The sequence below is a fragment of the Pelobates fuscus genome, chromosome 5 (genome assembly GCF_036172605.1).
Source record: "Pelobates fuscus isolate aPelFus1 chromosome 5, aPelFus1.pri, whole genome shotgun sequence".
NCBI lineage: Eukaryota > Metazoa > Chordata > Amphibia > Anura > Pelobatidae > Pelobates > Pelobates fuscus.
In genome coordinates this window covers 179230746-179245336 of record NC_086321.1, presented here as the reverse complement: position 1 = coordinate 179245336, position 14591 = coordinate 179230746, and the positions used below count along the sequence as shown (strand labels likewise).

The 14591-nt window shown below is 43.1% G+C and overlaps 1 protein-coding gene across 1 annotated transcript in view; it reads left to right on the top strand.

Moving 5' to 3' along the window:
- Nucleotides 1-14591, top strand: part of ARHGEF40 (Rho guanine nucleotide exchange factor 40) — a 45717-nt gene that overhangs the window by 20061 nt on the left and 11065 nt on the right. The window contains exons 17-18 of the mRNA XM_063454790.1: nucleotides 6692-6862; nucleotides 9053-9230. Coding sequence (XP_063310860.1) covers nucleotides 6692-6862; nucleotides 9053-9230 — 349 coding nt within the window. The remainder of the gene's footprint in view (nucleotides 1-6691; nucleotides 6863-9052; nucleotides 9231-14591) is intronic.

Genomic DNA, 14591 nt, shown 5'->3' with positions numbered 1-14591 from the left:
TGCATGGAGAAGTGTCCTCAAGCAGGGCAAGTAAGTGAATATGGCAGGAGGAGCAAGGGAGGACCAGAGATGAGTGTTACAGAAGTGTAACACTCACCTCTCTAATGAGATCGCTGCATGGGAGCAGAGGCTGAGGTAAATGGTGTTGGGCTTCATTTAATACTCCACTAAAACACGAGTCCCATAGAGGGACTTGACTTGGTTGTTTATGCTTATTTTTATCTTGTTCTATATATTACCGTATATTGTTTTATGATGGAAAATCACTAAAACTCTGAAATGTGTCCAGTTTTTACAATGTTTATTTTTATTATACCATGTTACTTTATACTTCTAAAAGAGAACGTGATGCTTTACTCCTCTATCATTCTGACAAGTATCATTCTCTCTATACACTGTACAACTGCCTACTTATTGTACTTTATGCTCTGCACACTGTTTCTGCCACATTCTCAATAAAAAATGTAATAACAAAAGAAAGAACATTGGATTCACTTGCAGTCTTTCAAATGGTATTATATCAATTTATAATGAAATGGTAGAAATGTTCCCAGTGGTTTAATGACAGTATGCTATATTAGAGGTCCTTGTGCAGAAGTGTAGGGAGAGTTATGATTTTGGTTGTTTAGAGTTAGAGGGTACTTAGCTTCAAGGTGCTGATGACTGTAATTCCCATGATTTTAATCCAAACTAAGCTTACCATAGTGACATTTTGAATTGCACTGTGACGATGTTGCTGAGCATCCTTCCAGCGTTGGTAAAACAATGGAGGATTTAAAATGCACTCTTTTAAATACCTACCAGCATATTTTGTTCGAAACTAGAGCCTACAATAACACTCTTTACATTTGACATGTTAAAATACTTATTATGAAGTGACATAAAACAATAAATACAGAAAGAGAGAAGCGTTAATAAATGGAGAATATAATATGTATTCATTACCAAACACGACTAGCCTGTGTATTAATATACTTTAAAACTGTGCCATTTTCTCATGCCATGTAAATGCTCCACATTGTTATCACTGTTACTTATGCTGTCGTGGCATCGTGAACCTCTGTATTATCTTGTGCACAGACAAAATAAAGTCCCACATAAACATGGTAGAGCCTCCCTTGTTAATATTGGGCTCCAGGGGACAGCAAAACTTATTTTTCATATTTAATTCCCCCCAACCTATGCATCAAGTCACTGTACTCTATGAAGCATAACTGATGATTGCTAAGAGAAACCTTATAGAATGTTGCCCATTTGTGGACATCTTTTGGCCTGAAAATCCAGAACCACATATGTAATTTGCGATGGAGTGCTTGGGGCGCTGCTTAGTTGCATAAGCTAGTAAATAGAATTTTGCCGCAAAAATGTAAATCTTACCGAAAAGGCGGCTGCAAAAACTAGGTAAGTCAAATCTTATGTATAAGTGTGTAATAAACTGACACAGAGACAGAGAGAAAAAGAAACACATTACATGCATAAGACACCTTGACATTCTACAAATACATTGTAACCTTGGAACTCAAACTTAATTTGTAGAAGAAGGCTGTTTGAGAACCGATTTGTTCGAAAACCGAATAAAAATTTCCCATAAGAATTAATGTAAATTAGATTAATCCGTTCCAGACCCCCAATATTACAGCATTTTAACACAACGTTTACAGTTTAATAATACCTTACATGCATAAAATTATACAGAAAAACAACACAATGTAAATTAAATGAAAATGTAATTTCACTTTACCTGTCAGCTCTATTTGCTGACAGAATGGAGCTCTGTTCGCTTTGTCTAGTGCTAGGAGGCAGTTAGTGTCATACCAACGAGGTTAATGCCGTGTCGAGACATTCTTTTCTCAAATTTTATGTTTGACAACAGAATTGTTCGGGTAAGAGAGCATTCCACTTCCGAGGTTCCACTGTATAAAAATATGGAACTCAGTGTCAAACTAGAGTGGATTGTCACCAAACCTGAAACGTAAGATTGACATTGATTAACAACAATATATCTCACCAAGAAAGCTTTAGTCAATTCATAGACACACATAGATCATGTTTCAGATGGAGCCTCTGAGCATGGTATTGAGTAAAAAGTGAACTACATTTTTTTTTTGGAGTCGGGCAACTATACGCCAGTAAGCCTTACTTCAGTAGTGGGGAAAGTAATGGAAACTATGTTAAAGGATAGGCTTGTTGAACATCTAAAAATACATGGATTTCAAGATCAGAGACAACATGGGTTTACTTCAGGGAGATCATGCCAAACTAATCTTATTGATTTTTTTGATTGGGTAACTAAAATAATAGATCAGGGTGGTGCAGTAGACATTGCTTACCTAGATTTCAGTAAGGCTTTTGCCACTGTTGCTTATCAATAAATTGCAATCTTTAAGTTTGGATTCCAATATTGTTGAATGGGTAAGGCAGTGGCTGAGTGACAGGCAACAGAGGGTTGTAGTCAATGGAGTATATTCGAAGCTTGGGCTTGTCACCAGTGGGGTACCTCAGGGATCTGTACTTGGACCCATTCTTTTTAATATTTTTATTAGTGATATTGCAGAAGGACCTGATGGTAAGGTATGTATTTTTGCTGATGATACTAAGATATGTAACATGGTTGATGTTCCAGACGGGATAAGCCAATTGGCAAATGATTTAAGTAAACTAGAAAAATGGTCAGAGTTGTGGCAACTGACATTTAATGTGGATAAGTGCAAGATAATGAATCTTGGACGTAAAAACCCAAGGGCAGAGTACAGAATAATTGATAGAGTCCCAACCTCAACATCTGAGGAAAGGGATTTAGGGGTGATTATTTCTGATGACTTAAAGCTAGGCAGACAATGTAATAGAGCAGCAGGAAATGCTATCAGAATGCTTGGTTGTATAGGGAGAGGTATTAGCAGTAGAAAGAGGGAAGTGCTCATGCCATTGTACAGAACACTGGTGAGACCTCACTTGGAGTATTGTACACAGTACTGGAGACCGTATCTTCAGAAGGATATTGATACTTTAGAGATAGTTCAGAGAAGGGCTACTAAACTGGTTCATGGATTGCAGGATAAAACTTACAAGGAAAGGTTAAAGGAACTTAACATGTATAGCTTGGAGGAAAGATGAGACAGGGGGGATATGATAGAAACCTTTAAATACATAAAGGGAATCGACACAGTAAAGGAGGAGATCATATTTAAAAGAAGAAAACCTACAACAACAAGAGGACATAGTCTTAAATTAGAGGGGCAAAGGTTTAAAAATAATATCAGGAAGTATTATTTTACTGAGAGGGTAGTGGATGCATGGAATAGCCTTCCAGCGGAAATGGTAGAGGTTAACACAGTAAAGGAGTTTAAGCATGCGTGGGATACAGTGGCGTACACACAACCCATGGGGCCCCGGTGCGAAAAATGATCCGTGGCCCCCCCCCCCTCCCCCCGCGTGAGCGCTTACTCTGCGCAGGCTGGGGCCGCAACACATGGCGGCGGGCACCTGGTCGCAGGGCTGCGACCCGTGCGACCGCGGTATGTATGCCAGTGCATGTATAAACACATACACTTAAAGGACCACTACAGACACCCAGATCACATCAGCTCAATGAAGTGGTCTGGGTGCCAGGTCTCTCTAGTTTTAACCCTGCAGCTGAAAACATAGCAGTTTCAGAGAAACTGCTATGTTTCACTGAGGGTTAATCCAGCCTCTAGTGGCTGTCTCATTGACAGCCGCTAGAGGATTTTCTGCGATTCTCACTGTGAAAATCACAGTGAGAAGACGCTGAACGTCCATAGGAAAGCATTGAGTAATGCTTTCCTATGGGCGGTTTGAATGCACGCACGGCTCTTGCCACGCATGTGCATTCGGAGCTGAGAGGCGGATGGGGACGGAGAGATCCCCAGCGTTAAGGGAGTCCGGCGCTGGAGAAAGGTAAGTGCTTAAGACACACACACACACTCTCATGAACAGACGCACACATTTACTGACAGACACACACTCAGTGACAGACGCACACAAACATACTCAGTAACAGACACACACACACTCTAACACTAACACTAACACACACTCACTAACACAAACACACTCACTAACACACACACTCACTAACACTAACACACACACTCACTAACACTAACACACACTCTCTAACACTAAGACACACACTCACTAACACTAACACACACACTCTAACACTAACACACACAATCACTAACACTAACACACACACTCTAACACACACACTCACTAACACACACACTCTAACACTAACACACTCACTAACACAAACACACTCACTAACACAAACACACTCACTAACACTAACACACACACTCACTAACACTAACACACACACTCACTAACACTAACACACTCACTAACACACACTCTAACACACACTCACTAACACACACACTCACTAACACACACACTCACTAACACACACACTCACTAACACTAACACACTCACTAACACACACACTCACTAACACACACACTCTAACACTAACACACACTCTAACACTAACACACACACTAACACACACTCACTAACACACACACTAACACACACACACACATTAACACACTCAAAGTTTTTTTGTTTTTTTTTTATTTAATCCCGCCAGCCTCCTTACCTGTGGGAGAGCTGGGGGGATTCCCTGGGGTCCAGTGGTGTTGCTGGCCCTGCTGTCACCCGGCTGGCTGTCGGGCGCGCGAGGGAGCACTGTCCCCTGGGTGCTCCCTCTTCAGCTCCCTCGCACACCGCACTGAAACCGGAGCCGGAAGATGACGTCATCTTCCGGCTCCGGCATCAGTACGCGGCGCGTGAGGGAGCTGAAGAGGGAGCACCCAGGGGACAGTGCTCCCTCGCGCGCCCGACAGCCAGCCGGGTGACAGCAGGGCCAGCCTCGGGGGGCCCGGAGGTGGCCGGCTCCTGGGCCCCCCAGCAAAAGAGGCTGGCCCTGTGGGTACATACCTGGGTCGCAGGGCGGCCGGGCCCACTGGTGGGCCGGGCCCGGTCGCAGCCGCGACCCTGGTATGTACGCCACTGGTGGGATAGGTATAAGGCTTTCCTAACTATAAGGTAAGGCCAGAGACTAATGAAAGTATTTAGAAGATTGGGCAGACTAGATGGGCCAAACGGTTCTTATCTGCCGTCACATTCTATGTTTCTATGTAAACATTGCCATTTCTACAAAAATGCAGGGTTTTACACTGCAGGGTTAAAAGTACAGAACCATTGCATCCTGACAATTTAATTTAGATGGTGTGGTCTGAATGAATTTAGTGGTCCTTTAACTTAACCACTCCTAGGATTTCTACGTGTCGGTCCATGTTTTACAGCAATGCAAAAACACACAAAAAAATAAATCCAATTTACTATGAATCAATATGGAAAACAAAAGTCTGGCCTTCAATCTGGACAATACGGTATTTAAGAGGTGTTTAATTAGTCCCTAAGAGGCTTATGAAGAAACTATTTAACAGGCAAAACATGTTTGTTGTGAGAAGTATTGCTGAGGTCAACTAGATTTATTGCTATGAATATTTACAGTATCGTGCTGCTTCTAAGGCAGAGTAGCTTTACAGAAACAGTCAACAGAAAATATTTCCAAAGAGAAATCGGAATAAGCTTTTTTTTTACTCATTTATTAATAAATAGTTCTAATATTTCCAGCATAGTACATTTCAGAAAGAAATGCTATATAGTATCTGGATCTGCCAACTTTCTCTGGCTCATAGAGGACATGAGAGATTGTATGCCCTAATATTGCAGCACATGATTTCTTTATTGTTCTAAAGTCTCTTATGTTTAATGTTCTGTTAGAGATAGTAAGGCTCTGTGACTTTACCAAGGCTAAGGCTGACCTAGGTTATGACTTTACAAACAAGTGGTTTGCCAGGTTGAATTATTTGTAAAAATTTGCCATTTTGTAACAGCTTAAATGGAAACTACAGTGCTAGGAAAACAAACTTATTTATTTAACAAACGTATTTATTAAACATATTGAACTATAATGCCCCTCTGCCCTGATTTAGGCTTCTCCTATGCTGACGTCAACTGTGCGGTGAGCACTGAGCTTGCATTAGGACTATTCCTTAGGATTAGCACCCCATGAAATGAATGTATTCTCACTGCCAAATTGTGCTGAGATAACCAGTCAAAATAATCAACATTGCACATTAATGTCAAAGGGTGAGATTTATCACAGTGCTATGTTCTAAAAAGTGGAGCAGAAATATAAAAGTGTAAGATTCACCGATGCAATGTGTCTTCTGGTTCCACTGGTTTCCATGGTGATTGCAACACATGTAGTGCTTTAGAACATTTTTTTTTTAAGAACAGAACACTTTTATACATCTCCCCTAATGTTCCTTTTGCTAATCAATTCTACAAAGCTCCTCTTTGGCTCCCTATTTATGCTTTACAAAAATCGGATTCGTCATACATCCCTACACTCGTATTTTATATTAATAAACTCTTCTCATTACATTTCCATCTCTTCTTATCCAGTTTACAAGACTATTCCTAAACTGCCCCCATACTGAATAGTATGTGATCTTTCTTAAAATCTTCACATCTCTACAACACTCACTCAGTATTGATCAACACAATAAACCCCATCTCTCAAGAATGGAAAAAAAACGCATTTGATTACCTGTATATTAAGTCTATTAGTTGTTTTCATTTTGTTGCTCTTAGGTTGATGAGAAAGAACATGGTCGGCTTCTGCTCAAAGACGTGTTCACTGTATTCTCGGGAAGAAAGAAGTCTCTCCGGCACGTCTTCCTCTTCCAGAAGCTTCTGCTTCTCAGCAAACTCAAGACCGCAGAAGGAGGTCTGGAAACCTATGGCTTTAAGCAGGTATTTAAGGTAAGGAGGCAGGTCACCTATATGGCTGAATAACTTATGCCAACGCTGATGCCAAGACTTTGTTTGTTTTTCAGTAACTCGAGTTAACCTACCTAGTATGAAAGAAACGTAAAATAATTCTATTTTAAATATTAAATATTGTCAACTTGAGATGAATTCATTGGATACCCTACCATATGTAGCTTTTTTCTTCTTACATGTATCACCAGTCTTAGCAAAAGGGAATCGCTGATTGCTAGTGTGCACATTATTTTACTTATGTGGAATATTTTTTTTTTAACTCTATACAAAAACATGGCTTATGTATAAAAAATAACTAAACATCTCAGCATTAGCAGAGGAGACAGGGAATGTAGGGGGACCCCAAAGTGAACAGAATGTGGTTACAGTTGTTGCCACCCTGTGCTAAACTGAACACACTGGTCAGCTTATTAGTGCCTAACCATAAAATATGCAAACAATGCAATGGAGATGGGCAAGAGGCGATTTGAAACATCATATCATGGCATTGGCTAGGTTAGTAAAACCCCTTTGTGGGTAATAAATGGTGATGTAAGTAGCGGAGGCATAATCATATGACACCAAAACACTGCTTATGCAGAAAAATATATTTAAACATAACTAAACATGTCAGCTTGAGCAGAGGAGACATGGAATGTAGATGGATAAAAGAGCAAAGTCCCGTAACACGTAGTAGTAGTAGATACTGGGGTTCTATGAGAGACCTAATATTTTGGGCACTCCAGGGCGACAATCCTCACCATGTCCTATTGGGTTAATTGGCTGTAGACCAGGCTTCCCCAAACTCCGGCACCTCCAGATGTTGCTGAACTACAACTCCCATGATTCTACGAATTAAATATATAGGCTGAGAATCATGGGAGTTGTGGTTCAGCAACATCTGGAGGGCCGGAGTTTGGGGAAGCCTGCTTTAGACCCAGTACGCTGAAGAATTCCTTGGGGTCGTCAGGAGAGGAAAGGTAGCAATGGTTGCTGGCATGAGTCACACTAAGGTATCTGCAAGGTCCCCATTTATAGAGTACACCTCTATCTCGGAGCACACACAGAGGTAACAGGAGAGTAGCATTTGCGCCATCGTTGGGTTTGATAAGGCAGGTCCCTGTAGATCATAAGCTTAAGATTCTTGATTATTATTCAAGTCTTTTGCAAGGTCGCCATTTTGTGTGAAACATTGGTGTATTGGGCTACCATTTCACAAGGAGAGTCAACTGTGGCTGTGATGGTCCTGTGTATACTGCATGCCCAGTCTACAGCTTGAGATACCGTCACCTGGGGTACAGCCAGAGAATCCAGTTGGCCCTGAACAAAGCAGCAAAGCAGCAGATCACTTGGCGTGTACTTTCCAGTATGCTTCTGATCCACACATCCTTATTTCTCTGCTGGAGAAGCAGAGATTTCACGGATAACTTGATTATCTCCCTTCCTTTTTTGTTGCATGGGTGAAGGTGTTGAAGCTGGCTTGTGCATAGGTGAGGCAGACTTAATGGTATCTTCTTTGGGATAGATCCACTTGACTCTGACTTGACTCAGTCCTAATGCCAAACACTAGTCCTCTCTGATCCTAATAATATATCTAAGTCATGCTGAGGGGAAAGGGGACAGTAAGACAATGATAATAACAAGGCAACTCAGCTCACAGTATTTGATGAGCTGAGTAAGTACTCAGAGCATGTCTAATAAAGAATTTGCTTTGTGAAAAGAGGAGTGTGTCCAAAGAGTGACATTAGACTGCAGGATATGCAGAATAAATAACGATTCGGGCACTCCGGGATAGAAAAAAAAATAGCAGCTTTATTGCTGCAAAAACAGCAACACTTTGACCATCATAGCTTGCTAAAGACCCTGTAGGGACGAAATTTTGCTGTTTTTGCACCAATAAGGCTACTATTTTTTTGTTATCCCAGAGTGCCCGAACCATTATTTATTCTGCATATTTTGGAAGGGAGGCCTGACCAGCCTTGGTTTCAGAGCACCTGGGTTACTTGGTGAGTGCAGTATCCAGTACGTCTCTAATATTAGACTGCAGGAAGCTGCTGATCTTTCTTTTTTAGCAAGACTATGAATGCATTTCAGTTATGTTGGAGCCTGGTTTATATAGAGTCCTTTTTAATGTAGATTTGAGGTACATCCACTTTTATAACTTACCTATGTAGTGTGATTCACTTATAGACTGTCGACATGGGTCTCACTGAAAGTGCTGTGGAGGGAGACACAAGAATTGAGCTATGGTTCCGTCGTCCAAAATCCAGAGAGACATTAGTCTTACAAGCTGAAAACTCTGGTGTAAAAGAGTGCTGGACTAATGAAATTACCAAACTGCTATGGGACCAAGGAGGACTAAGCAAAGGTGAGCACTGTCTGTCTTACAGGCTGTCTTAGCTGTTGCTCGGAACATGTTTATCAAATAATGTATCACACTGGCTAAAGAGCAAGTAAGAAATAGTTCTTGCCTAAACTGTGTGTACAATCCCTGGATTTAAAGCTTGTTTACACTTTCAATTCTGTCATTCACATGCACGTTTTCCTGCTTCATCATTGTAATTGTAATATTGTTATTATCACTTTTTAATTATAAACTATCCAAAGTACTATTAGGGGGTTTAGTGAATATATACACAAGAGGAATACAACAGCAGTAGATATAATAAAAGCTCCTGCTCACAAAAGCAATATAGTAGCTCGTTAGATTGCTGGAAGGTGTTCCTAAGAAGATCGTGCAAGGAATCCACAGTATATAGTTATGTGTGACAGGGCAATTTTGGATATTATAAACTGAAAAAGTCAATTGTTTTAGCTGCATCATAATAATGCGTAACGTTCATGCTGCCAAACCAGACCAAGGATTTAAAAGCAGGGAGGTCGGCCGCCTCTCCCAGCCCTTACTCAGTAGGCTTCAGCAGCGTAGCTCAGGTCTTCATCGGGTTACAGGCTGGATTTGGGCGTCTGCGTGTGGCTCAAGTGTCCAGCTTCCAGATAATGCCTTAAAATAGCGATTAATAGTCGATTAGTCGGGGTTGTCCCCCTACAGGGTTAGAAAAGCTCGGGAGCTCAAGTCCCACATGTCTGCCCCGCATGGAAGCCAGGCTCCGCCCCCACACCCACCTTTTAAAGGCTTTTAATTCTATTTGGAGGAAGAGGGCAAATTAATTATTCAAAACAGGTGGTGTTGAATGTCAATCTCTCTGTGGTTTCTCCTTTCAATGGTCAACTACAGCCATTAAATATATGGAGTGTGGATTTCAAATGACCCAGAAGACCCATAGCTCTTGAATTGTCCCTCTATGTTGTCAGTATTCCGTATGGACCTAGCAAACTGGTCACCTGTCCTGGCTAGGAAGGGTGAGCATGTTGAACATGAACCTTCTTCCCAGACTCATGTATATTTTTCAAACACTACCTACAGGGCTGGTGCAAGGATTTTTTGACTACACAGGCGAAGATGCATTTTGCTGCCCTCCCCCCTAAATGCATCTTCACCTCTGTGTTTCATATCCCCTCTTTTGAATGTCTTACCCCTTTGTGCATTACATCCCCCTTTAGTGTGTCTCTTTCTTACCCCCAGCCCCTATCTCTCTTTCTCCCACATAGACATAGATACAGGCAAAAATACATATATGCACAAATACACAAACATACAGAAACACAAACATACAAGCACACAGACATAGTTATTCAGGCACACATTCACAAAGATATACAGACACACAGTCATAAAAGGCACACAATCAAACAAACTCTACAATCTACACGTACAGCGTACATGTACACTGTCATACAAACACAGACATACATTCATACAGACACAGGCATACAGATAAATACAGACATAAAGAGACAGATAGGCATATAGAGAGATACATACACAGTGATATGGGGACATACATAAGCAGACAGTCATACAGAGACATACAGACAAGGTATACAGAGACATACATACACAGACAGTCTTACAGACTGTATGGCTGTCTTTATGTCTGTGTATGTACACAGGGTGGCTAAAAGATAGATCCCCATTTGTCATGCAACTTCAACAATGCTTTGAAAGCTGGGGCTCTACCGATTCCCCATGCTTGCAGGATTGTATTTAGCACTGAGCAGTATTTGTGTGTTTGAATGTAAGCATGTTTTTGTATAGTCAGTGGCGTACACATGACCCATGGGGCCCCGGTGCGAAAATTGATCCGTGGGCCCCCCCCAACCCCCCGCGCTTACTCTGGCGGACCGGGGCCGCAACACATTGCGGCGGGCACCTGGTCGCAGGGGTTGCAGGGCTGCGAACCCTGCGACCGCGGTATGTACGCCAGTGCATACAGATGCACACACTTAAAGGACCACTACAGACACCCAGATCACATCAGCTCAATGAAGTGGTCTGGGTGTCAGGTCCCTCTGGTTTTAACCCTGCAGCTGAAAACATAGCAGTTTCAGAGAAACTGCTATGTTTCACTGAGGGTTAATCCAGCCTCTAGTGGCTGTCTCACTGACAGCCGCTAGAGGCGCTTCCGCGATTCCAAGACACTGAACGTCCATAGAAAAGCATTGAGTAATGCTTTCCTATGGGCGGTTTGAATGCGTGCGCGGCTCTTGCCGCGCATGCGCATTCGGAGCCGAGAGGCGGAGGGTTCCCCTGCGCCAAGGGAGTCCGGCGCTGGAGAAAGGTAAGTGCTGAAGACACACACACACTCTCACGAACAGACGCATACACACTAGCTAACAGACACACACATTTACTGACAGAGACACACTCAGCGACAGACATACATACACACACTTACAAAACATACACTCTCACTGACAAACACACACTCACTAACAGACATCAAACAGACTCACTAACACACACACAAACACACTCAGTAACAGACACACACAGTAACACAATCACTGACACTCACTAGCAGACACACACTCACTCACTGACACTAGCAGACACACACACTCTAACACACACAGTAACAGACACACACAGTAACACACTCACTGACACTCACTAGCAGACACAAACACTAACACTAACACACACACACACACACTAACACTCACATTCACACTAACACACACTAACACTCACACTTACACACACTAACACTTACACACACTAACGTTTTTTTGTATTTAATCCCCCCAGCCTCCTTACCTTTTGGAGTGCTGAGGGGATTCCCTGGGGTCCAGTGGTGCTGCTGGGCTCCTGGGGGTCCGGTCACCCGGCGGGCAGTCAGGCTGGCGGGCGCGCGAGGGAGCACTCTCCCCTGAGTGCTTCCTCTTCAGCTCCCTCGCACGCCGCGTACTGATACCGGCGCCGGAAGATGACGTCATCTTCCGGCGCCGGCATCCCTACGCGGTGCGCGAGGGAGCTGAAGAGGAAGCACTCAGGGGAGAGTGCTCCCTCGCGCGCCCGCAGGACCGGCCAGCCGGGTGGCAGCAGGGCCAGCCTCGGGGGGGCCCGGAGGTGGCCGGCTCTAGGGCCCCCCAGGAGAAGAGGCTGGCCCAGTGGCTACATACCGGGTCGCAGGGGCGGCCGGGCCCCCTGGTGGGCCGGGCCCGGTCGCAGCCGCGACCCCTGCGACCCTGGTATGTACGCCACTGTGTATAGTGTATGTTTGTGTGAATGTAGGGATGTGTTTGTATGTAGTGTTTGCATTTGAATGCAAGCATGCATTTATGTGTAGTGTTTTTGAATGCAGGGGTGTGCTTATATATAATTTTGGTGTTTAATACAGAAGTGTGTTTGTATGTAGTGTTGACATTTGAATGCAGAATTTTGTTTGTTTGTAGTGTTGACGTTTGCATGCAAGGGTGTGTTTGTAGTTTTGACGTTTGCATGCAGGGGTGTATTTGTGTGTAGTGTTGGCGTTTTGAATGCTGAGATGTATGCACATATACACATCCGCTGCCACACACACACACTGTGATGCCAGACTTTAAATTGTATTATCAGGCTTGCCACCTCTTGGGGGTGGTAGAATGGGCAAACGAGGGGGTGGATGCCCATTGGAAGGGGGTGGATGCCCATTGGAAGAAGGTGGAGAGGGTCCAGGTGGGCAAACATTTACATGCCCTTTTATGGTTGGATATAACAAGTAGGCATTTGGCCTCCATCAGCCCTTTTATAAGGGCAAAATTATCTGTCTGGCACAGCCTCTGCGCCTATCCTCTTTTCCTTCACTATTAACACCATTAGTATTTAGCCCCTCCTTCCCCTATGTTTTCACAAGCAGTCCCTAGGTTCATCACAGTAGTGATCTAAAGTTGAATTGGCAATTTGAATTTAATGTTGAATGTTGTATGGATATATGTATATAATGTTTGTTCTTTAAAACATATATTAAAGGGACACTATGATCACCAGAACCACTACAGCTTAATGAAGTGGTTCTGGTGTCTAAAGCATGCCCCTATAGCCTTAGTACTGTAAACGCTGCTTTTGCCGAGAAAAGGCAGTGTTTACATTGTTGCCTAGTAACTGAGTGACTACCACTAGAGGTGCATCCTAGATCAGTGCAGCACTTGTGTTCAGCATCTCCATCCTCTGCATAAAGACGCTGAAGACTCCCCTCAATGTACCTTTCAACCTATCCTCCCTGCTCTATCCTTTACTTCCTTTGAAGTTCATACTTTCTGTCTATTTAAACCCACTCCTCTAAGAATTGCCTAATTTATCCCCCCCTTCCCCTTACTGGTCATCCTAGACTATTTATTGAACAGTTCACTTCCTGGTTACCTTATTTTCTCCCCTCTTGCACTCCTTCCCTCATTCTTGGGGACTTTAATATCCCAATCCACATCCCTAACTGCCCTGATGCCTCTCGTCTGCTCTCTATAAACTCCTCCATTGGACTCACACAGTGGTCTAATTCATCAACTCATAGAGCAGGAAACACTCTTGACCTCATCTTCACCAATCTTTGTACCACCTCTAATCTCTCCAATGTTCCATTTCCTCTATCTGACCACCATCTGCTGTCCATTGACATCCGCATACCCTGTACCCAAAGTACCTCACTCTCACCACATCAGTCTTGCAGAAACCTTCATTGTCTTGACCTACAGCAATTCTCCACCAACCTCCAAAGTCTCCTTTCACCAATCTCCAATCTCACCTGCCCTAACACTGCAACCACCCTTTACAACTCCACTCTCTATTCTCAACTAAAGGTCATGGCACCTCCTACACTTAAATGCACTAGGCACCAATTACAACCCTGGCTCACTCTGCATCTGACTTCCTCCACTTTAAATTTATACTGAGCTCCCACAGTCTGGCTCTTTCCTCTTCAAAAGAAAACTACTTCAATATATTCATAACCACACTCTCCCGCGAGCCCAAACGACTGTTTCAAGCTTTTAACTCTCTTTGCCCTGTCGTGCCTCCTCCTCCTACTAAATTGACCCCCACAAACTTTGCAACTCACTTCACTGAGAAGATTTCTACAATCAGGGAAGAGATCTCTCATCTCTCTCCATCCACTACAAACTTTTCCCCTAAACACACTCCCTCAGCTATCCTACGCTCATTTGCACCCACTCAGCAGAAGAGGTTTCTGTTTTGCTCCATTCCTACCGCCCCACCACCTGTTCCCTCGATCTTATTCCCTTGTATCTCATCTGCACTTTGTCTCTTTCTCTTGCTCTGCCTCTCACTAAAATTTTCAATCTCTACCTCTCCTCTGGCACATTTCCTCCACCCTTCAAACATGCAACCGTAACC